At 36.8% G+C, this 22,852-nt stretch overlaps 1 protein-coding gene across 2 annotated transcripts in view; it reads right to left on the bottom strand.

Annotated features, from left to right (window-relative positions):
- Positions 1-20,681, bottom strand: part of LOC131145640 (U-box domain-containing protein 44-like) — a 48,529-nt gene extending 27,848 nt beyond the window's left edge. The window contains exons 1-3 of one of the 2 annotated variants that reach the window (XM_058094830.1): positions 20,328-20,681; positions 17,060-18,456; positions 16,467-16,770 (exon numbers count right to left, since the gene is read on the bottom strand). In XM_058094830.1, the coding sequence (XP_057950813.1) occupies positions 16,467-16,770; positions 17,060-18,283 (1,528 nt within the window). In that variant the 5' untranslated portion in view covers positions 18,284-18,456; positions 20,328-20,681. The remainder of the gene's footprint in view (positions 1-16,466; positions 16,771-17,059; positions 18,457-20,327) is intronic. The other variant, XM_058094829.1, reaches the window with a different exon arrangement.
- Between the last annotated feature and the right edge of the window lie 2,171 nt (positions 20,682-22,852).

The raw sequence follows: 22,852 nt of genomic DNA, 5'->3' as shown, positions 1-22,852 counted from the left end.
CCATTATCCACTAGTGCACTGTCTTCCTTAGCTCCTAGTTTGGTTGTTGAATCCATAGGAGTATCTACTGGCTTGCATTCGAGCATCCCAGTCTCTCTCAAAAGATCTAGAACATATTTCCTTTGGGAGACAAAGATTCCCTTCCTTGACCGTGCCACTTCCTTGCCTAGGAAGTATTTAAGATTCCCAAGGTCCTTGATTTCGAATTCTTTAGCTAGAAGATTTTTTAGACTACTCACTTCCTCCTCATAATCTCCCGTTAGAATGATATCGTCCACATATACAATGAGGATAGAAATTTTGCTTCAGGACAGTATTTAAAAAATAGTGTAAGATTTGATTGACATTAAGAATAGCCATACCTCCTGACTACCTTTGTGAATCTCTTGAACCAGACTCTTGAGGATTGCTTAAGCCCATATAAAGATCTTCTGAGTTTGCAGACTTTGTTGCGTGTAGCTTTTTTCTCGAATCCAAGAGGAATTTCCATGTAGACTTTTTCAGCTAGGTCTCCATTGAGGAAGGCATTCTTGACATCTAGTTGTTGAAGAGGCCAGTCTAAATTTGCTGTCAAAGATAAGAGGATCCGCATTGTATTTAACTTGGCTACAAGGGCAAATGTCTCTTCTTAGTCAATTCCATATGATTAAGTGAATCCCTTTGCCACCAGCCAAGCTTTGAATCGGTTAACACTTCCATCTTCATTGTATTTCACAATGAATATCCATTTGCAACCTACAGGACGTTTTCCAATTGGTAATTCAGTGATCTCCCACGTTCCGTTCTGTTCTAGTGCACCGGTTTCTTCCCAGACAGCAGACTTCCATTCAGGTGTACTGAGAGCCTCTTGTATGTTATTAGGAATTTGGATTTTGTCAAGGTTGGCAACAAAAGATCTAAAATTCGATGATAGCCCCTGATATGACACAAAAGTGTATATTGGGTGTTTTGTGCATAATCTCACACCTTTTCTCACAGCAATACGACAATCACTATCATCATTAGTTAACTCATTATGGGAAGTCTTGGGATTAAGTTACCTGGTGGATTTTCACTTGATCTAGGGCTCGGATCAGAATCTTGGATTTGCTCAAGGGATGCTTGTTGTTCTATCTCTTTTTTGTTTCGTCTCCTCCGTGAATAGGTAATCAACTCATCATTTTTTGTTGTTTGAATAGTGTCCAGATGCTGATGTTTCACAAGAGATTCTAAGAAGGGATGTGAAGGAGAAACGGAGTTAGCAGTTGGAATAGATTCAGAAATTTGTGATAGGTGAGAAGGGCTAGAATCAAAAAAAGGGTGAGATAACTCTTTAATGTCCCAAAGCTGGAATTCCTATGTAATATCCCCGTAAATTTCAAATTTGGGATAATATGGTTGTTGCTCAAAAAAGGTGACATCCATGGAGTGATAATATCTTTTAGTAGCTTGTGAATAGCATTTATAACCCTTTTGGTTTGGATAGTACCCGAAAAAAATGCACTTAAGGGCTCTAGGATCAAGTTTACCCAGGTGTTGACTATGAACACGAACAAAAGCTAAGCAACCAAAGACTTTGATGGGAATAGTGGAGATGAGCCGAGTATATGGAAATGAATGAAGTGGAGTTTGACAGGGAGTTTGGTATTTGAGAATGCGAGAGGGCATCCTCTTTATGAGGTAGGATGCAGTGAGAATGGCTTCACCCCAAAAGTGTTTCGGTACATGTGTAGAGAACATGAGAGAGCTGGCAACATCTAGTAGGTGCTAGTATTTTCTTTTGGCAATTCCATTTTGCTGAGGAGTGTCGACATAGGAACTTTGGTGTATCATACCTTGACTCAAGAGATAATCATCAAGAATGGATTTGAAATATTCTTTGGCATTATCAGTTTTCACAATCTATATTTTTGCTTGGAATTGTGTTTGGATCATGGTGTTAAATTTTTTGAAAATTTCACCTGCCTCAGACTTTTCTTTCATGAGGAATATCCAGGTAAGCCTAGTGTGATCATCTATAAAAGATATAAACCAGCGAGATCCAGTAATACTCTTGATCCTAGATGGCCCCCACACATCACTATGAATCATTGAAAAGGATTGGGATGCTTTGTAGGGTCGGTTGGGATAAGAGTTGCAAACATGTTTTGAAAATTGACACATCTCACGCTGAAAATCATTTGGATTTTTATTATTGAATAAGGAAGGAAAGAGTTTCTCGAGATACAAGAAATTTGGATGTCCTAACCTATAGTTCCACAACATAATTGCACTATCATTATTAAAACGAATGAAAGAAAAATAATTTTGACTTCTAGACACTAAACAATCGGATTTGTGAGTTGTTCCTTGAGGAGGATCATTAACCTCGAGAAGATAGAGCCTCAAACACATCTTAGCATTGCCAATCGTCTTCCCCAAATCCAAGACTTGAAATTCACACATATTTGGGAAAAATTTAGTAACACAATTGAGATCCCAAGTGAGTTTACTAATAGATAGTAAATTGCAATCCAAATTTGGCACTAATAGAACTGAGTTTTGTGTAAGGTTCTCTAAAATTTTAACAGAACCTGTACCAGCCACCTTTGAGAGTGAACCATCTACTATCCTGATTGTTAAATTTTCATAACAGGGACTATAAGGAGAAAAAAATTTTCTATCTCCGGTCATATGGTCCGATGCTCTTGAGTCTATAATCCATGGACCTAGCTTCTCCTTTTTAACATTAAGAGCACTTAAAAAATTACCTTTGTGTGCCAAAGAACCGGTACCAACCACAGTAGTAGGGGCTGCTGAAGATTGGCTAAACATTTTCTGCAATAATTCTAGTTATTCCCATTAAGTTTGTGTCCTGTAATGGGCATGAAGCTGCTATCTGAACTACTGCTGTTGCCTGAGACCATGGCTTCCTGATTGGTGGTGATGTCTGAGACTGAAGAGGTGGACTCGCATGTCCCATTAGCCATACCGTATTTGGTCATATGGGAAGATTAGGGTTTAGAGGATGCTCTGATACTACATTGAAATGTGGAAAAGAAAACTGAATATTCCACTAACTTATGAAAAAGATTACATTCCCTTTAAAAAGATGATAATTCTCATCTAATTACTTGGGATATTTACAACCTACTGAAAATAGAATATCCTATTTAAAATGGAAAGCAGTAAAATAAGAAAGACTATCTACAGAATCGGGTAACATGCTACCTAAATCCCCTAGGATAGTGGAACCAAAAATAGCTAACAAATCAACTGATTTGTTAGCTACAAATCTCCTAAAGATCAGCCTCTAATAAAGGATGCAGATATCTAATAATTCTACAAGTCCATAACATTTTAGGACACAATTTATATGTTCAGCCACTCAATTAACTTTTGAGGTAGAACGTGCCTTCACGCATCACTTGTATGAATGAGCATGGGTTGGTTGGGTACTGGGAAGATTCTACAACTAGAATTTGGAACCTACCCTGTGAAGACTGGTTCCGTAGATTTTTGAAACTGGAACTTACCCTACAAAATGCTAGAATTACCAAACCTATCCATTCCAGTTTCTACCTAGTAAATACAATCAAGTCAGGTTCTACCCTATCAAGAACTCGTACAAACCCTATCAAGAATCTATAATTTTTTCTTTTTTTATTTTTCAGTTATCTTTTAGAACATTGCTCGCAAGTTACTTCCAAAAAAATATAGTCATTAGCCATTAGACATCCTTTAATTTAAACCCTTTACAAAAATAAAAAATTAATTGAGAGAAGTCCATAAAATAAACCTGTGCAAATACACAAACAGGTTGCATAGTTTGTTAAAGCTTGATATACACTGTTGGCCCACAACCTAATAGCTTAAGCTTTTAGGTAAAGTGGTAATCTAACTTGGTATCAGAGCTGGTTACTAGAAGACCTGACATATCTTTTGCAGTGGGGGTTGTGAATCAATTTTTATATGAGCGGGGATTAAAGATGAAGAGAAGGATATAGGCAGTTGGTTGGCAAGTTGATCTACTTGATTAAGCTTTTAGGTAAAGTGGTAATCTAACTTGGTATCAGAGCTGGTTACCAGAAGACCTGATATATCTTTTGCAGTAGGGGTTGTGAATCAATTTTTATGTGAGTGGGGGTTAAAGATGAAGAGAAGGATATAGGCAGTTGGTTGGCAAGTTGATCTACTTGATTGTCACCAGACCTAACATATCTTTAGCAGTGGGGGTGATGAGTCAGTTTATGGAAAATCCCAAACGACCACATTGAGATGTTGTTTCTAGGATTTTGCAATATCTCAAAAGCTCTCCTGGCAAAGGTTTGATATATAAATGCAATAGAAATTGTGAGATTTTGCGATACTTTGATGCAGATTGGGATGGATCTGTTGATGATCGAATTCTACTATTGCATATTGTACATATGTGGGAGGTAATCTTGTTACTTGGCATAGCAAGAAACAAACTACTATATCAAGATGTAGTGCTAAAGTGAAATATTGAGCTATGACTCATTCTATGGGTGAGCTTATGTGGCTAAATTCTCTTATGTCAGATATGGGATTCTTGGTAACTAAACCAATACATGTATTTTGTGATAATCAAGCTGCCATTTATATTGCTAGCAATCCAGTGTTTCATTAGAGCACAAAGCACACAGAAGTTGATTGTCATTTTGTGAGGGATGCTATGTTGAAAAAGGTCGTAAAGACTCCCTTTGTAGAATTTGGTTCAATTAGGCGATGTTTTTATGAAACCTTTATTTAGGCCCGCCTTGTCTATTGTTAGTTACAAGTTGGCGTTAGGTGATATTTTATATTTATACACCTCCAGCTTGAGGGCAAGTGCTAGAAAAGAATATGTTGTTTTAATAATAAAGTTGAGTTAATAGGGGTATTTTTGTCCTTAAGACTTTATAATTGTTAATAATTGTAGAATTATTAGATATCTGTCAGCCTTTATTAGAGGCTGATCTTTAAGAGATTTATAGCTAATAAATCAGTTGATTTGTTAGCTATTTTTGGTTCCACAACCCTAGGGGATGTGGGTAGCATGTTACCCGATTCTGTAGATAGTCTTTCCAATTTTACTGCTTTCCATTTTAAATAGGTTATTCTATTTTCAGTAGGTTGTAAATATCCCTAGTAATTAGGTGAGAATTATAATCTATTTCAAGGGAATGTAATCTTTTTCATAAGTGGGTGGAATATTCAGTTTTCTTTTCCACATTTCAACATGGTATCTAATCTTCCCATATGACCAAATACGGTATGGCCACCGGGAGATGTGACTCCACCTCTTCAATCTCATACATCACCACCAATTAAAAAGCCATGGTCTCAGGCAACAGCAACAGTTGAGATAGCAGCCTCATGCCCATTACAAGACACAAACTTAATGGGAATAACTATCTCCAATGGTCCCATTCCGTGATGATGTTTCTATGTGGAAAGGGAAAGGATGATTATCTCTCAGGAGTTGCAGCCCAACCAAGCAAGGAGCAGCTAGAATTATTGCAGAAAATGTTCAGCCAATCTTCAATAGCCCCTACTACTGCGGTTGGTACCGGTTCTTTGGCAAACAAAGGTAATTTTTTAAGTGCTCTTAATGTTAAAAATGAGAAGCTAGGTCCATGGATTATAGACTCAGGAACATCGGACCATATGATTAAAGATAGAAAAAAAATTTCTACTTATAGTCCCTGTTATGAAAATTTAACAGTCAGGATAACAGATGGTTCACTCTCAAAGGTGGCTGGTAAAGGTTCCATTAAAATTTCAGAGAACCTAACACAAAACTCAGTTCTATTAGTGCCAAATTTGGATTGCAATTTACTGTCTATTAGTAAACTCACTCGGGATCTCAATTGTGTTACTAAATTTTTCCCAAATATGTGTGAATTTCAAGTCTTGGATTCGGGGAAGACGATTGGCAGTGCTAAGATGTGTTTGGGGCTCTATCTTCTCGAGGTTAATGATCCTCCTCAAGGAACAACTCACAAATCTAATTGTTTAGTGTCTAGAAGTCGAAGTTATTTTTTTTTCATTCGTTCTAATAATGATAGTGCAATTATGTTGTGGCACTATAGGTTAGGACATCCAAATTTCTTGTATCTCAAAAAACTCTTCCCTTCATCATTCAATAATAAAAATCCAAATGATTTTCAGTGTGAGATGTGTCAATTTTCAAAACATGTTCGCAACTCTGATCCCAACCGACCCTACAAAGCATCCCAACCCTTTTCAATGATTCGTAGTGATGTGTGGGGGCCATCTAGGATCAAGAATATTACTGGATCTCGTTGGTTTATAACTTTTATAGATGATCACACTAGACTTACCTGGATATTCCTTGTGAAAGAAAAGTCCGAGGCAGGTGAGATTTTCAAAAAATTTAACACCATGATCCAAACACAATTCCAAACAAAAATATAGATTGTGAAAACTAATAATGCCAAAGAATATTTCAAATCCATTCTTGATGATTATCTCTTGAGTCCAGGTATAATACACCAAAGTTCCTATGTCGACACTCCTCAGCAAAATGGAATTGCCAAAAGAAAAAATTGGCACCTACTATATGTTGCCAGCTCTCTCATGTTCTCTACACATGTACCGAAACACTTATGGGGTGAAGCCATTCTCATTGCATCCTACCTCATAAAGAGGATGCCCTCTCGCATTCTCAAATTCCAAACTCCCTGTCAAACTCCACTTCATTCATTTCCATATACTCGACTCATCTCCACTATTCCCTTCAAAGTCTTTGGTTGCTCAGCTTTTGTTAATGTTCATAGTCAATACTTGGGTAAACTTGATCCTAGAGCCCTTAAGTGCATTTTTTTCGGGTTCTATCCAAACCAAAAGGGTTATAAATGTTATTCACAAGTTACTAAACGATATTATCACTCCATGGATGTCACCTTTTTTTAGCAACAACCATATTATCCCAAATCTGAAATTTACGGGGAGATTACATAGGAATTCCAGCTTTGGGATATTGAAGAGTTATCTTACCCTTCTTCTAATTCTGGCCCTTCTCACCTATCACAAATTTTTGAATCTATTCCAACTACTGACTCCATTTCTCCTTCATATCCCTTCTTAGAATCTCCTATGAAACATCAGCATCTAGACACTATTCAACCAACAAAAAATGATGAGTTGATTACCTATTCACGGAGGAGAAGGGACCAAAAGGAGATAGAACAACAAGCATCCCTTGAGCAAATCCAAGAGTATGATCTGAGCCCAAGATCAAGTGAAAATCCACCAGGTAACTCTAATCCCGAGACTTCCCATAATAAGTTAACTAATGATGATAGTGATTGTCGTATTGCTATGAAAAAAGGTGTGAGATTATGCACAAAACACACAATATACACTTTTGATTCATATCAGGGGCTGTCATCGAATTTTAGATCGTTTGTTGCCAACCTCGACAAAATCCAGGTTCCTAATAACATACAAGAGGCTCTCAGTACACCTGAATGAAAGATTGCTGTCTGGGAAGAAATCAGTGCACTAGAAAAGAATGGAACATGGAAGATCACAAAATTACCAACTAGAAATCATCCAGTAGGTTGCAAATGGATATTCACTGTGAAATAAATGAAGATGGAAGTGTTAACCGATTCAAAGCTCGGCTGGTAGCAAAGGGATTCACTCAATCATATGGAATCGACTACGAAGAGACATTTGCCCCTGTAGCCAAGTTAAATACAGTGCGGGTCCTCTTATCTTTGGCAGCAAATTTAGACTGGCCTCTTCATCAACTAGATGCTAATAATGCCTTCCTTAATGAAGACCTAGTTGAAGAAGTCTACATGGAAATTCCTCCTGGATTCGAGACAAAAGCTACACACAACAAAGTCTGCAAACTCAGAAGATCTTTATAGGCTCAAGCAATCCCTAAGAGCCTGGTTCAAGAGATTCACAAAGGTAGTCAGGAGGTATGGCTATTCTCAATGTCAAAGGAAAAATTTCTATCCTCATTGTATATGTGGACGTCATCATTCTAACGAGAGATTACGAGGAGGAATGAGTAGTCTCAAAAGTCTTCTAGCTAAAGAATTTGAAATCAAGGACCTTGGGAATCTCAAATACTTCCTAGGCATGGAAGTGGCACGGTCAAGGAAGGGAATCTTTGTCTCCCAAAGGAAATATGTTCTAGATCTTTTGAAAGAGATTGGGATGCTCGGATGCAAGCCAGCAGATACTCCTATGGATTCAACAACCAAACTAGGAGCCAAGGAAGATAGTGCACCAGTGGATAAAGGCAGATATCAAAGACTAGTTGGAACACTTATATATTTGTCTTACACCCAACCTGATATTGGCTTCTCTATCAATATGGTGAGTCAATTCATGAACAATCCCAATGAAGAACATATGGAGGCAGTTTATAGAATCCTATGATATCTGAAGCTAATACCGGGTAAAGGATTATTTTTTGAGAAGAATCAAAGAAGAGATCTTGAAGTATTCAGTGTTGCATATTGGGCAGGATCAATACATGATCGAAGGTCAACTTCTGGGTACTGCACATATATGTGGGGAAACCTAGTTAAATGGTGAAGTAAGAACTAAGAAGCAATCAGTTGTGTCAAAAAGCAGTGCAAAAGCTGAATTCAGGGCAATGGCACACGGCATCTGTGAAGGAATATGGCTAAGAAGGCTTCTAAAGGAATTAAAGATTTTAGGTGAAGAATCCATGAAGATGTTTTGTGACAATCAGTCAGCCATTAACATTGCAAAGAACCCAGTGCATCATGATAGAACAAAACATGTAGAGATTGATCAACATTTCATAAAAGAAAAAATAGAGGAAGGAATAATCAAGATGTTGTATGTGCCTACATGTCTCCAAACAGCCGATATCCTTACCAAGGCTCTACCAAGAAAGAATTTTGATGATCTGAGTTCCAAGCTGGGCCTAATCAATATTTACAGCCCAACTTGAGGGGGAGTGCAGAATTATTAGATATCTGTCAGCCTTCATTAGAGGCTAATCTTTAGGATATTTACAGCTAACAAATTAGTTGATTTGTTAGCTATTTTTGGTTTCACGATCCTAGGGGATTTGGGTAGCATGTTACCCGATTTTGTAGATAGTCTTTCCTATTTTACTGCTTTCCATTTTAAATAGGATATTCTATTTTCAGTAGGTTGTAAATATCCCTAGTAATTAGATGAGAATTATCATCTATTTAAAGGGAATGTAATTTTTTCATAAGTGGGTGGAATATTCAGTTTTCTTTTCTACATTTCAACAATAATATATAAGAGGGCAGACCTGGAGTTGTATGCAGGCTCCAGGAGACTGCTGCTCAGCTCTTTCCTCTCTTTTTCTCTTCTTCTCCCCTTCTCTTCTTCTCCCCTCCATCTCTAACTTTACAACATGGTATCAAAGCTGGTTGCCAGGAGATCCTGGGATCAATACTTGTTGCCTGCGTTTCTTTTATGGTGTTTAAAAAATTATTGTATTACCTGTAAAGGGTGTTATCTATTGTGTTTATCTCTCCATGTACTGTCAGCTGCACATGCGGGGGAATGTTAGAGCATGATATACTTTGTTAACCCAGAGCCTAGTAACTTAAGCTTTTGGGTAAAGTGGTAATCTAACATAGTTCTTTAGAGTTTTAACTTTTGTATATATAAATTTTTAGTATTATTAGATCAAGTGTTATAAAGAAGTTGCTTGTTTCAGTCGTTTCCAGTTTTGATATTAATTAAATTGTTTACTTTTACTTTGTATATCTTGGCTCCAAATCTTATAACAACCAAGACCAACCCAACTTTTACTTTTTAAAAACAATATAAATAAAAATAAGCTAAAAGGTGCCACATTCCCACTAGATGCATCAAGGGTGTAGGTCGATTACAGGGTTGGTTTCCAGCAGGTTATCCCCAGGACCTGGGGCTGAACTTGTAAAGACTAGTTCTAAAAAATTGGAACTAGGTCCTAAGGAGTAGGCTTTCTTATCACATTAAAACCTACCCTTCAAGGATTCTGACTGGTTTCTGGTTCTACCCAAGGCTCACCCCTAGGCCATAATTACAAAGTTTGCTTGTAATATGAGTGTTTGTAGGTGGCATTTCCTGAAATGCAATAATCTTTAAGACCAACAATCTATTGTAGTGACACATGGACATGGAAAATATAATTGGTAATCTAGCTAGACAGCATAATTACAATCATTGATGATATAGGAGCTCCTACAATCTATTGTAGTAACACATGGTCTTAGAAAATATTATAAGTATTCTAGCTAGAAAACATGGAAGTCATATAGCATCAACCAGAGGCCCACGGCCTAGCCACCTAAGCTATGTCAAAACAGATTCCTCTTATTGAAGAATTGGGTAAAATGGAAGACCTAATCACAGTGATAGGCCTCTCCCTCTATTTACAAGATATGTCAAGTAAATACCAATGACCATAACATGCTTACTAACTCATGCTTACCAACATAACACTAGCACATACTAATAATGCTAAGTGACCAAATAACCTTTAACACTCCCCTAAAGCTGGAGAATAGATGTCATATACCCTAAGAATTTGACATGAGCATCTTCCCCCAGGATTTACTGAATAAATTTTCAAGCTACAAATCAAACTTCACATGAGTGGTTGTAAGCTTCAGGACAAGTGATGTAGGACAAGAAGTAAGACCTTGGGAAGATCCTTGCTGGAAAATAATTAAAAAGTGTTGGGGTAAGGAATTGTGGGGTTAAGTTAATAGTTTATTGTGTGTGTTTAGTATTTAGTGTAGGATTATGTGTATTTGGGGGCTGTTTGTAACATTTGTGTAAAGTAGGAGTATGTTTGTAATGTAATATAGTTTTAGGGGTTTATGCATAATTTATGTAAAGAGGCTTTCTTATAAATAGTGTGTGAAAGCCATGATGTAAGCAGTTGTTGATGAATTTGAATTGAATTGAATGTGAGTTTGCCCCCCAGGTATCTCCTCTCTCCTCCCTTCCCCTTCCTCCTCCTCTTCTAAATTCTCCATGGCTGCAGAAACTTGACGCTGCCCTTGCATCATTTAATATCAGAGCCCAACTTCGATCTCCATTATTCCATTTCAGTCCACCCATTCTCCCTCACTCTTCTCCTCTTCTCTTCCTCATATGCTCTTCTTCCTCTTTCTTCTCTGTTTCTGATTTCCTGTTCTGTCCTTAATTCCCTGCTGCCCAGCAGCAGTCTACCCTCTTCTTCTTGTCTGTTTCTCTTCCCCTTCTCTTCTTCTTCTTCTCTTGATTCTCTCCCATAATTCTCTCAACTCTCTGATTTCTAAGTTCTGTTGCTGTCTCCTCTACTTGCAGCAGTCTCCGTCCAGGAAACAATCTCTGTTTCTTCTATCTTCTTCTTTTCTTCTTCATCTTCCAATCTCTCCATTAATCTCTTCTCCTCTGTCACTCTCTTGCTCATCATTTCCTTTCCGAAATTTCAGTTGAAAAAAAAAAAAAACCGAAAGCAGTTCTGCAGTTTCAGAACTTTTCAGAAAATTCCAGCCATGTCCCCATTTCTTCAAACAGCACTTTCCAGCCACCATCCTGCAACACCACCCATACCACCAAGAAAAGAACCCCCCCCCACCCCTAAACCTTTCCCCTCAAAATTTCATCACCAACTGACCAGCTGTGAAGCCCCAGGTGCCACCTGAAGTTAGCCAGCAGCCGCCCACTTCAAAATCCACCATTGCTGGAGTTTTTCTTGACACACCACCACCACCACCATTTGTCTCACAACCCTTCAATCTACCACTGACCATAAAATCATTGCCGGAAAGTCTCCGCTGGCGACTGCGAGTGGAATTCTTCCAGATTTCTTCTTATGCCAGAATTGTGAGAAATTGGTTCCCAGCCACAAGAAATTAGTGTTTTCTCATGATATTTTGATTTGCAGCATGATATTTTGGTTCCTAACTTGAAATTGTGTGAGCAAGCATGATAATTTGGCACAAAACCCTAGGAATTGTAGCTGCCAGAATCGAAAGTCAAGTTTTATTGCTGATATTTGTGAGTTTTCTTTGTGAATTTGTTTCATTTCAGCAGGACAAACAATATCAAGGTGACTTGAAGATAATTCTTCAAAATTCGGAGTTAAGTTCATGGGTTTGAATGATTAGTTTGAGAATTGAAGGCAAATTGTGTTAAAAGGGCTGTTGGTGATATATAGCTACAGCACATAGCATAAATCAGGAAATATGGTGACAAGTTATTGGATGAAGGAATGCCATTTATCATTATTGGGAACAATTTCAAGCTTTTCCACACATAGTGTGGAGGAAATGTATGCAAATTCATCATTGATGGAAGATGTCCTATGAACATAGTTTCTAGAAATGGAGTCACTCGTATGCAACATCATCGGGAACCTCACCCACTGCCTTATGAGATATCTTGGATTGACAACATTACCATACATGTTTATGAAAGATGTTTGGTTCCCATCCAAATGGGTGAATATTTGGCCAATGTTTGGTGTGATATCTTACCTATGAAGATTGGCCATGTACTCCTTGGTTCTCCTTGGTTGAATGATTTATGTGCGACTCAAGGACATGAGAATACATATGTCTTTCACTATAATGGGAAGAAAATCATTTTGAAGTCCGCTCTACCAATGAACCAAGACAAAGAATTGATCATAATTACTCAGCCTGGAGATAATATAAGGAAGGAAATGAATGTGTTTGAAGACATCCAAAGTCCTTCAGACATTCCAATTGTTGAGTTTGCCATTCCCGATGCTTATTGATGCCAAATTTCAATTAAAGTCTATGATGCTGCCAAAGAATTGTGGTTTCTTGTATCACTCAAGCGCTGACTTTCAAAGAATCCAAGTTTGCTTCTCCCTTTTGATTCTCCAACATTTCAAAATTCGAGGTCAAATTTTTTCTAAATGGGGGAGAGTAATGATGCAGGGACAGCATCAAGGTTCTGCAGCCATGGAGAATTTGGAAGAGAAGGAGGAAGGATAAGGGAGGATGGAGGAGATGCCAAGGGGGAAAACTCATGTTCAATTCAATTCAAATTCATCAACAATTGCCTACATCATGGCTTTCACACACTATTCATAAGAACGCTTCTTTACATAAATTTCACATAAACCCCTAAAACTATAGTACATTACAAACATACCCTTACTTTACACAAATATTACAAACAACCCCCAAATACACATAATCCTATTCTAATTAATACGAAACACACATAATAAACTACTAGCTTAACCCCACAATTCCGTAACCCAACTCTTCTTAATTATTTTCCAGCCAGGATCTTCCCAAGGACTTACTTCTTGTCCTACATCAACAAGTTTCTCTCAAACCAAATGCAATCAACTTCAATGTGTTTTGTCTGTCATGGAAGACCAGATTGGAGGCAATATGAATAGCAACTTGGTTATCATGCATCAACTCCATAGACTGAGAATGTGGAAAACCCAGATCTTCCAACATGTTCTTTAACCAAACAAGTTCACATGTAGTGGGAGTCATGGCTCTATGCTCTGACTCAACATTTGACCTTATCACCATAGTATGTTTCGTACTTTTCCAAGAAACAATATTGGCTCATCCCTCCAACCCAGAATTAAAAAAATAAAGGAAAAAATATTTTGAATCCTACATTCAAATTTGGAAATACTAGCTTGTGTGTGTGTGCAACCACATGTTAAAAGAATAAAAGAGAATAGAAGAGTTTGTTGTAACATGAGAACCTAACATAGCGATAAGTCGTCACTTTATTTATAATACATCTTATATACATCATAGTGACCATTATACACTCACAAACTCACGCCACTCAATAAAACTAAGCAACCGGTAACACTTCCCCTAAGCTGGAGCATAGATAACATATCCTAGCTTGTCAAAAATGAATTTTAACTTTCTAATGATTGTGTGTTAGTTTAACTTTTTAATGAGTCTCTACTATTGTCCAATATCAGCCTAGAAGTCGCCCATATTTGACAGTAGTTGTTAGCATCCGTATGTATAACACAGGTTTGGACCCCAAACGCCAATCTCATCCAAAAGGTTTGGAACATACTCCCTCTACAACGGGATGGTCTATATATAAGATGTGGATACTTAAATGCCCACAAAGTATTTTAGTGGTCCCAAATATTTAGACCTTGTTTCTAGAAAATGCTTCATGTGTTATAAAGCCACAATATCATCACCCGTAACAACAATATCATCCATATACAAAACTAGGAAAATCCTGCTGACTATATTATGACGCAGAACACAAAGTGATCTATGACACCTCTCTGAAGGCCAAACTCTGGCACTTTGACACAAAACCTGCCAAACCATGCCCTAAGAGATTGTTTCAAACCATAGAAGACTTTTCTTAATGGCACAACCGATCAACAAACCCAGTGGTTGCTCCATATAGACATCCTCTCAAAGGTCAACATGTTGATGGCATTCTCCAAACCTGATGGAAAGACCAATAATAGGCCATGGATAAAGTGATAAATGACCAGCCATTCAATGAGTATGTGCCAGAGTAGTCTAAACTATACACCTGAGTATGCCATTTGGCAACAAAGTAGGCCTCCTAGCAAGCCATAAAACCTTCAAAATGTACACCCAACAACATCCGACCAGACCTACAAGGAGGAAGTGACGCAAGCTCCTATATATCAATTTTCCCTTCATCTATTGCAACTTTCCATGCATATGGGATAAGAACTTTGGTACAAACTAGGGAAGGGAAATAGAGGATAAAGTAGTAAAATAGTAATTAGATAGTAATACGAGGATGACAAAAAAATCATAGAAATCGGGTGATGTGTGCAAGTACATTTACGTTTCCAAGAAACAATAAGTAAATCAATATCATATCATGGAAGACTATCATAGAAGGAAACCAAAGGTGTAATATTAGCTTTTGGAGGAATCTATCCTCCCTTGAGTTTCTGCCATGTGTACATATGCACTTTAAGATGATCCAAATGACTAGAAGCAAATTGGTAAAGGAAAGGATTTATCAATGTTGGTAGGGGTCAAGGAGTCAGAGTAATATGGTGCAAAATCAAAGAAGATAACATTAGCAAAGACAAAGAAATGATGCAAAGTACGACTATAGTAGCAATATCCCAAGAGTATGAGAAAAATACACTTAAGAGAATAGGGATCCAATATATCTGCCCCTTGAATTAATTGATGGACAAAGGACACATATCCAAATATATGGGGAGCAAGCACCGGAGCACCATAATAAGGTATTTCACCACCAAAGACGGAAGATGGCATTCTATTGATAAGGAAGCAAGCAATGAACATGACATCACTCTTGATGAATCTGTGCACATTCATAAAGTACATTAACGTACAGGTTACCTCAAGGATATGTTTGTTTTTCCTATCTTTGATAGGTCTCTCTCTTTATTTGTAATATATCTCATCTACATCATATTGACCATGATACCCTCACTAGCTCATGCTCACTAACACGCTACAATTACACTTAGTAACCAATAACAATACATACGCACACATACATACATTATGTGTGTGTATGTGTTTGCGTGTGTCAAATCTTGATACGCATTGCGACCCACAACCTAACAGCTTAAGCTTTTGGTGAAGTGCTAATCTAACATGGTATTAGAGTTGGTTACTAAGAGGTCCTGGGTTCTAATCTCGTTGCCCTTGTTTGTTATGTAGAGTTTAAAAATTATTATATCCCCTTGTATTGGGTGTATATCTCTCCACAAAAGGGTGGGTGTTAAAGATTGATATACATGATTGGTCCACAACCTAGCAGCTTAAGCTTTTAGGTAAAGTGGTAATCTAACAATATATATGTATTCTTTATCAAAATCTTGCACTAAACACTCCCAGTTTGGCCCAGTTGTTACCAAGAGTTTGAGGAAATGTAGGTCTGATACGATCGTCATTAATGTAACTCTTTTAAGTTCTAGAAAGTGTGCAATGTGTCTTAATATATTTGGAATAACTTTTGCGTCACTACCTAGAGTTTGATGAAGAAAATATGTCATGCAATCCATCAAATATGTCATTACTGTGACTATATAATTCTAGAAAATATGTGATGCTCTTCAATATATTTAGACCTTAGCTTTTTAGATGACTGATGACCTTTATCAGACTTAAGGCTTGTAAGCATGCATTAGTTAGAATGGTAAAAAATTCTCACCTCAAATTTAAATGCTGATATTTATTCATATTTTTACCCTTTGACCTGATAATGAGTTTTATTTTTTAATATTCTTTAAATAATATGTGACAATAGGAATATAGTTAATTAATGTTTCCTTTGACAAGGTTGAACTCGAACAAGTGGGATAAATGTTGACAGCAATGCTTAAACATGCATCTCTTTCCAGGGTACCAAACAACCTGTTTCTTAAATATTCAAACATGTTGAACAGTGCTTCAACATCAATGATTGAAACATGTATATAATAACTGCAGCAAGATTCCATCTAGTAGTGGATGACCAAATAGAAATACCTGAAGTAAGAAGATGCAACAGAGGTCTAAAATAGTTTGCCCTTGCCATCTGTATAACATTCTGATCAAGGAGAGAGAGATTCTCCAAAAGTTCAAATGCATCTTTGGCAACTTGACTATCATCATTGCTAGATGAAGTCACAAGAAGAAGTATGCAACCCTGAACTCTCCCAATGAAGTCTCGTGCTACATTATTCCTTGATAGTTCCAATAGCAATTGCAATGCTAATTTAATTTCCTCATTATGCCGTGCAAGCGATCGAACTATTGATTCAAGTGCTGCATCCGCATTAGCAATTCTTTCCTGTTAGAAAAAAGTTCAGATTTACGAAATTTATATAATAGATCAGGATGAGCTCAAATTTTTGAAACTTATTAATTATATGAAAAGGATAAAGAAAAGGGGGCTACAACTAGCATATTTAAATCCATAGAGCCAAAGCGAAAAGGATTTCTGAACCAAAGGCCAATAAATATGTTTCACTAAAAGAAATATACAGGCCCACTAAGAACTTATTACTCTTTTTAGACTCGGATTTAGAAATTTAAACAGAAACAAGAGCTTTAAAATTTAGGAAGGAAACAAAAGGTACCTTATTGTCATCGCTATCCTTTGCAAGGATATAAAGGATAACTAAAACATGCTTTCTTATTTCATGATTTTTCTCACCAAGACGTTCAATAAGAATTGGAACATAGTCTTCCATTATTACCCATTCCCGGTGCAATTCTCTTGCAATGCAGATATCCTGCAGCTTGCCTAGGGAGTGAATCAGATCTTCATCCCTGCTGGACTGAAGCGTGGATTTCATGGAGGCAATTGTAATTATGGTGTTCCTATCCATCCATTCTTCAATTGATTGGCGAAGATTTTTGTTGGGCCGTAAAGTTGACATGTCCAGGAGAGTCCCTGTTACAGGACAAAGCTGATTGCCATCTGCATACCACTTCTCTATTGCACTTCTCTCAAATGTCTGTCCAGAGGAAGTTTCCACAGGATTTACCATAACTTCATGATTGAGCGGACAATAAAATGATTGGAGAGGTTCAAATGGTTGCCTACCCAAAGAATTCCTTCTATTAAGATAGTTTACAACTTTTGCCCTAGGAGATGAAGTGGCATCGGCCTTTCCAAGCAATGCAATAATCTGATCCATTTGTAAAGCTTCTTCCATATCTGTTCTCAGCTTGGCATCTTCTACTTCACTCTTGAGGTCTTCAAATTCCTTCTTTAACACTGATGGTTCAGTTGAGACCCCAATGACCTCGGCAATGAGGATGAGCAAATTATTCACATAGGATCCACCAACATTTCTCTCTTGTATTCCCAACTCAATCTTTTCTAGGATTTCTTCCTCTTTTACAGCTGCCTGATACTTGGCATCCAGCATACTGTTGCATAGTTTGCTAATCTCGTCACTTATACCCTGCGAAACATCCAAAGAGGCTAAAGGGATGAGGCCTAATGCCCGACTGATCTCTCTTGTACTGCTCTCTAGACGCTTACTGATTCCCCGGCAATTGATTAAAAGGTAGACTTTATTTCTTTTGCTGCAATCAACAATCAACTGCTTAGCAGATCTAATCTCATGGTTAAGAACCTCAATGGCATTGTTCAGGCTCTCAGAAGAGCTGATATTCAACGCCTTCAGGATGAATGAGATCTTCTCCAAGTAAATAGAGAATTTCTTGAAATTTTCATTCTGAATAAGGACAGCCTTGGCTGCTTGCAGAGTCTCAGATATGGTAAAGATGGTCCGAGAAAGTAATTCTGAAGCTGGAACAAGCGATGCACTTACTATCACCTCTGTTGCCATTGTGTGGCAAGAAATGCACTGAGTAATGCTGGGAAAGTTGTACCCTCGGCACTGAGTAATGCACTTCTCATAACTATTAAATGGCAACAGACACCACTTAACCAAAAGGTTTTCTCAAAGAATGGCTGACATCTAATTTCAACAAGGATAACTTGGCCATGGTTCTCCACCACCTACATAATCATTGCATAGAAAAAATGAATTAAAAATATCAAGAAATGAAAGATATGCCAATTTGGTTTTATGCCTAGGAGATCTACCACAGAAGCTATTTATCTTTTAAGAAGATTAATGGAAAAGTTTAGGGAAAAGAAAAGAGACTTGCATATGATATTTATTGACCTTGAGAAAGCATATGATAGGATACCTAGGGAAGTTCTATAGTGGGTTTTAGAAAAAAAGGGTGTATTTAGTAGGTATACCAATGTCATTAATGATATGTATGATGGAGTAATGACTAGTGTAAGGACTATAGATAGAGAAACTAGAGAATTTCCAATCACCATAGGTGTACATCAAGGATCGGCTTTGAGTCCTTATCTTTTTACTTTAGTGATGGACCAATTGACTAAGAGTATTCAAAAAGAGGTTCCATGGTGTATGTTGTTTGCAAATGATATTGTATTAATTGACGAAACTAAGGACAGAGTAGAGGCTGAGTTAGAATTATGGAAAGAAGCTTTGGAATTTAGAGACTTTAGGATAAGTAGAAATAAGATAGAATATATGAAATGTAATTTTAGTAATGATAGGAGGAATATTGGAGACAAAGTAAAACTTAATGATGAAGAAATAAATAGCACTTGTATATTTCGATACCTTAAATCTATTATGCACGCTGAAGAAGAAATTGAAGATGATGTAATACATAGAGTTAAAGCAGGTTGGGTAAAATAGAGAAGTACTTCAAATGTACTCTGCGGTCGTAAAATATCCTTAAAATTGAAAGGAAAGTTTTATAAAACAGCTATTAGACCAGTTATGCTATATGGATCGGAATATTGGGCGATAAAGAAACATAATATCCAAAAAGTAAAAGTTGCCGAAATGAGAATGCTTAAATGGATGAGTGGTATATCATTGAAAGATAAATTAAGGAATGAACATATTCGTGGTAAGTTAGGTGTAGCTCCTATAGAAGATAAGATAAAGGAGGGACGACTTAGATGGTATGAACACTTGCAACATAGGCCACATAGTGTACCTGTGAGGAAGAGTGACTTAGTTACTGTGGGAGCAATAGAAAGGGTAGGGGTAGACCTAAAATAATTTGGGAGAAAATAGTAAGTAAGGATTTAATATCCTTGAATCTATCAAAAGAAATGGTCCATGATCGCATAAATTGGCAGAAAAGGATTCATATAACTAACCCCACCTAGTGGGACAAAGGCTTGGTTTTGTTGTTGTTATTGTTGTTGTACCATAGATACAATTTTGAGCATGAATTTGTTGGTCAAAATGGGCTATTACATAAGATAACAGCCATCCTCACAAATATAGTGGGAGTTTCAATGGCAAACAATTAACAATGATTAAACTTTCGTTTTTCTTTCATTGCATCATATTAGATGATGGATTTGTAACTCTAAATGCAGTGTGAAAATAATAATACTTGAGCCACCGAAATTTCCACAGAATGTCCAATTCCTTTCATTTTCCACAAAAAATCCACGATCCTCATCACATCTCCGCAAACAATGGCAGTGTTAAATGAATTCAATTGGCTAATTCAAGCTATACTAACTCAACGCATAGACTAATTACCACATAATTTTCCCACTCAGATAGAAGGGCATCGACAACTGCAAATTATGCTAATTCAACACACACACAAGATTTAAACGGTAGCAGATGAACTAAAAATCACTACACGGTACTTTTATCCTAAAATAAAAAGCATCAAATTTCGAAACATTTCTACTTAGAACTACTTTACTTGCTTTCTAAGAGCTACAACCACTGCAGTTCCCTCTTTCAAAAGCAAGAAAAAGCGTTTCGTCATTGACCATAATAAATCACTCATCAACAATCCACAAGCTCTTACCAAAATCAGTACATTATCATACTATCAGATCGCACCGACCTGATTTTCCCGGGATATTTGACAAAGTTCCGAATTCAAAAAGGAAAACTAGGGTTTCAGAAGCCACACTACGAAACGATTTTCCTGGAGAAAACAAAACGGAAACTCCTCCTTGTGCTTCTGCAAATCATCCGATGCATGGTGATACAGTAGCAAGACCAGGTCCACGCCCCACGGTTCGGTTCAATTCGCCTCGTGCTCTTGCCTTCTAACTCCCAATCAGATGCCGAAACGTGGTGAGTTAAAGTTGTCGTCCTGGTCTTGCCACGTGTCGAGACCAGAGATCACCGCTGTATCGATAGAAATACTCCGTTGGTGTACCGCCGTGGGACCGTAGTCAATAGTTCAGCGCAGACGAGGGCGGGACGGTTGAAAATGGCGCCTTTTCAATGGTAATTTTTTCTTCGAGCGTTGTTTGATTATGAGGATGAACTCGGGCGTGCACTGTTTACGTCTTAATTCATGGTCCGATTATGCCTAAAATTAAATTAAATTAAGTTAAACGTTGTTGTGAAAAAAAATCAGGATTGAATATTTTGAAAGAAAAAACAGTCAAGCAAATAATTTTAAATAAAGGAAAGATTACAAAGAATAAATATAGTTACTGCAATATTTGGAATGACATATTTCGGTGCTTAAGTTTGAATTTGTGTGAATTTAGGAGAAATTTAATATAATTTTATACCATATTTCATCCAAATTCACATAAATTGAAATTAAAAGTTCTCATACTTTCAAGCGTTAGGTAAGAGTAATTTGTGTTTTCGTTGTTGGAAACACTTAGGTAAATATTTAGCTTTGTTCATAATGTAACTAAATATTTAAAGACGTCTTTTGATTGGTCTTATCTTTGCTCTCAATAACAAGAAATATATTTTTCACTTCAAACACCTTAAATAACTATTATAGCGACCCATAAAATAAAATAATAAAAGAAAATGAGAAAAATAGATTTTTGACCGGAGCAGGAGAAAACCGACGATGATTTTCTGAAGGAGCTAGGAAACTGGCAACAGTTTTGGGTTTTAACCGTGGCCAGGTAAAGGTAAAACGGTAAATTCTGGGACCGGTTAATAGAAAACCGACGACGGTTTTCTATGAAGTTAGGAAAACCATCGACGGTTTTTGTTAGCAGTGCTGAAAGTATAAAATACCGAGAGCTCATTAGAAAATCAAATTAAATACTTCTCTCTCTCTCTCTTTCTCTTTCTCTCTCTCTCTCTCTCTCTCTCTCTCTCTCTCTCAAGAAACCCTACAAACCCTCTCACTTCTCTCTACAATTTCTGCTCCAATAAGCCTTCTTTTGACGATCAAGAACCACCACGGAGTTCATGAGAAGATTCTCTACAATGTAAGTGGAGTAGAATTTCAATTTGAAGTTTTGAGACACCATCACAAAATTGAGGTAATGGTGTTATTTGGATAATTTCTGGATTGATTATTAATTTATTTAAGGTATAGGCCTATATATGAATGTATTATGAGGTTAAATTGAGAAATTGGGATTTTGTAAAATTCAGGGTTGGTATACACAACAGGCGAGCTAAGAATTTTTAGTGGGTGTTTTTAGGAACCTAGGTAAGGTGATTAATAGTTTATGAATTCAAGAAATGTGAGTATGAAAATTATTCTGAAAATTCAGTTGATTAACAGGAAAATATGTATGTGTACAATTTCAAGATTATGGAATATGAACGCCATGGGCGTAAGTTAGAAAGTTAGCAGACGAGCTTAGTTTGCCAGGTAAGGGGAAATATGTTATGCCAGATAATTTAGAGATTTTATCAGTATAGCACAGTATTTGAATATGAATTACAGAGTATGGTTTTTAAACTAAATAAAGCATGAAAATTATACAGTACTACAGTTTATATTTATAGAGTTTTATTTAATTGTATGGCATGAGAAAAATATTGGAATAGTTACAAAACTTTGCACAAATTTATAGACTATAATCATATAGTTTTTACAGAGTTATTAAATAGAGTTTTATTTACAGAACTGCGGCTATACAAAGTTTTATAGAATTACAGTTTATAAAACCATGTAATACAGTATTTTATAGAAACATGTTTATACAGAGTTTTATAGTATCAAGATTATACAGAATGTTTTATAGTATCATGATTATACAGAATCTTTTACAGTATCATAATTATACAGAATGTTTTATAGAATCATAATACAGAAATACAGATTGTACAAAAATACAGATTATACAAAATTACAGAGAAATACAGCGTCATGGTTAATACTATTGATATAGAATCATGGTAAAACAATAAAATCTTATATAGAAATAGTATTATATAGTATCAAACTCTTATGGAACAGAGCAATTTACAAAGCACTTACCGTAGCTATACAATATAAACAGTGCAACCATACGTCCGACGCGTTATACCTGATAGAATCCCTGATAAATCATGATCCATAACATGCGCAGCAGACAACATAAACAAAATATCCATATAACACAATACCAG

Source organism: Malania oleifera, chromosome 13 (assembly GCF_029873635.1).
Source record: "Malania oleifera isolate guangnan ecotype guangnan chromosome 13, ASM2987363v1, whole genome shotgun sequence".
NCBI classification, from domain to species: Eukaryota; Viridiplantae; Streptophyta; class Magnoliopsida; order Santalales; family Ximeniaceae; genus Malania; species Malania oleifera.
This window is presented reverse-complemented; position numbering and strand designations above follow the sequence as displayed.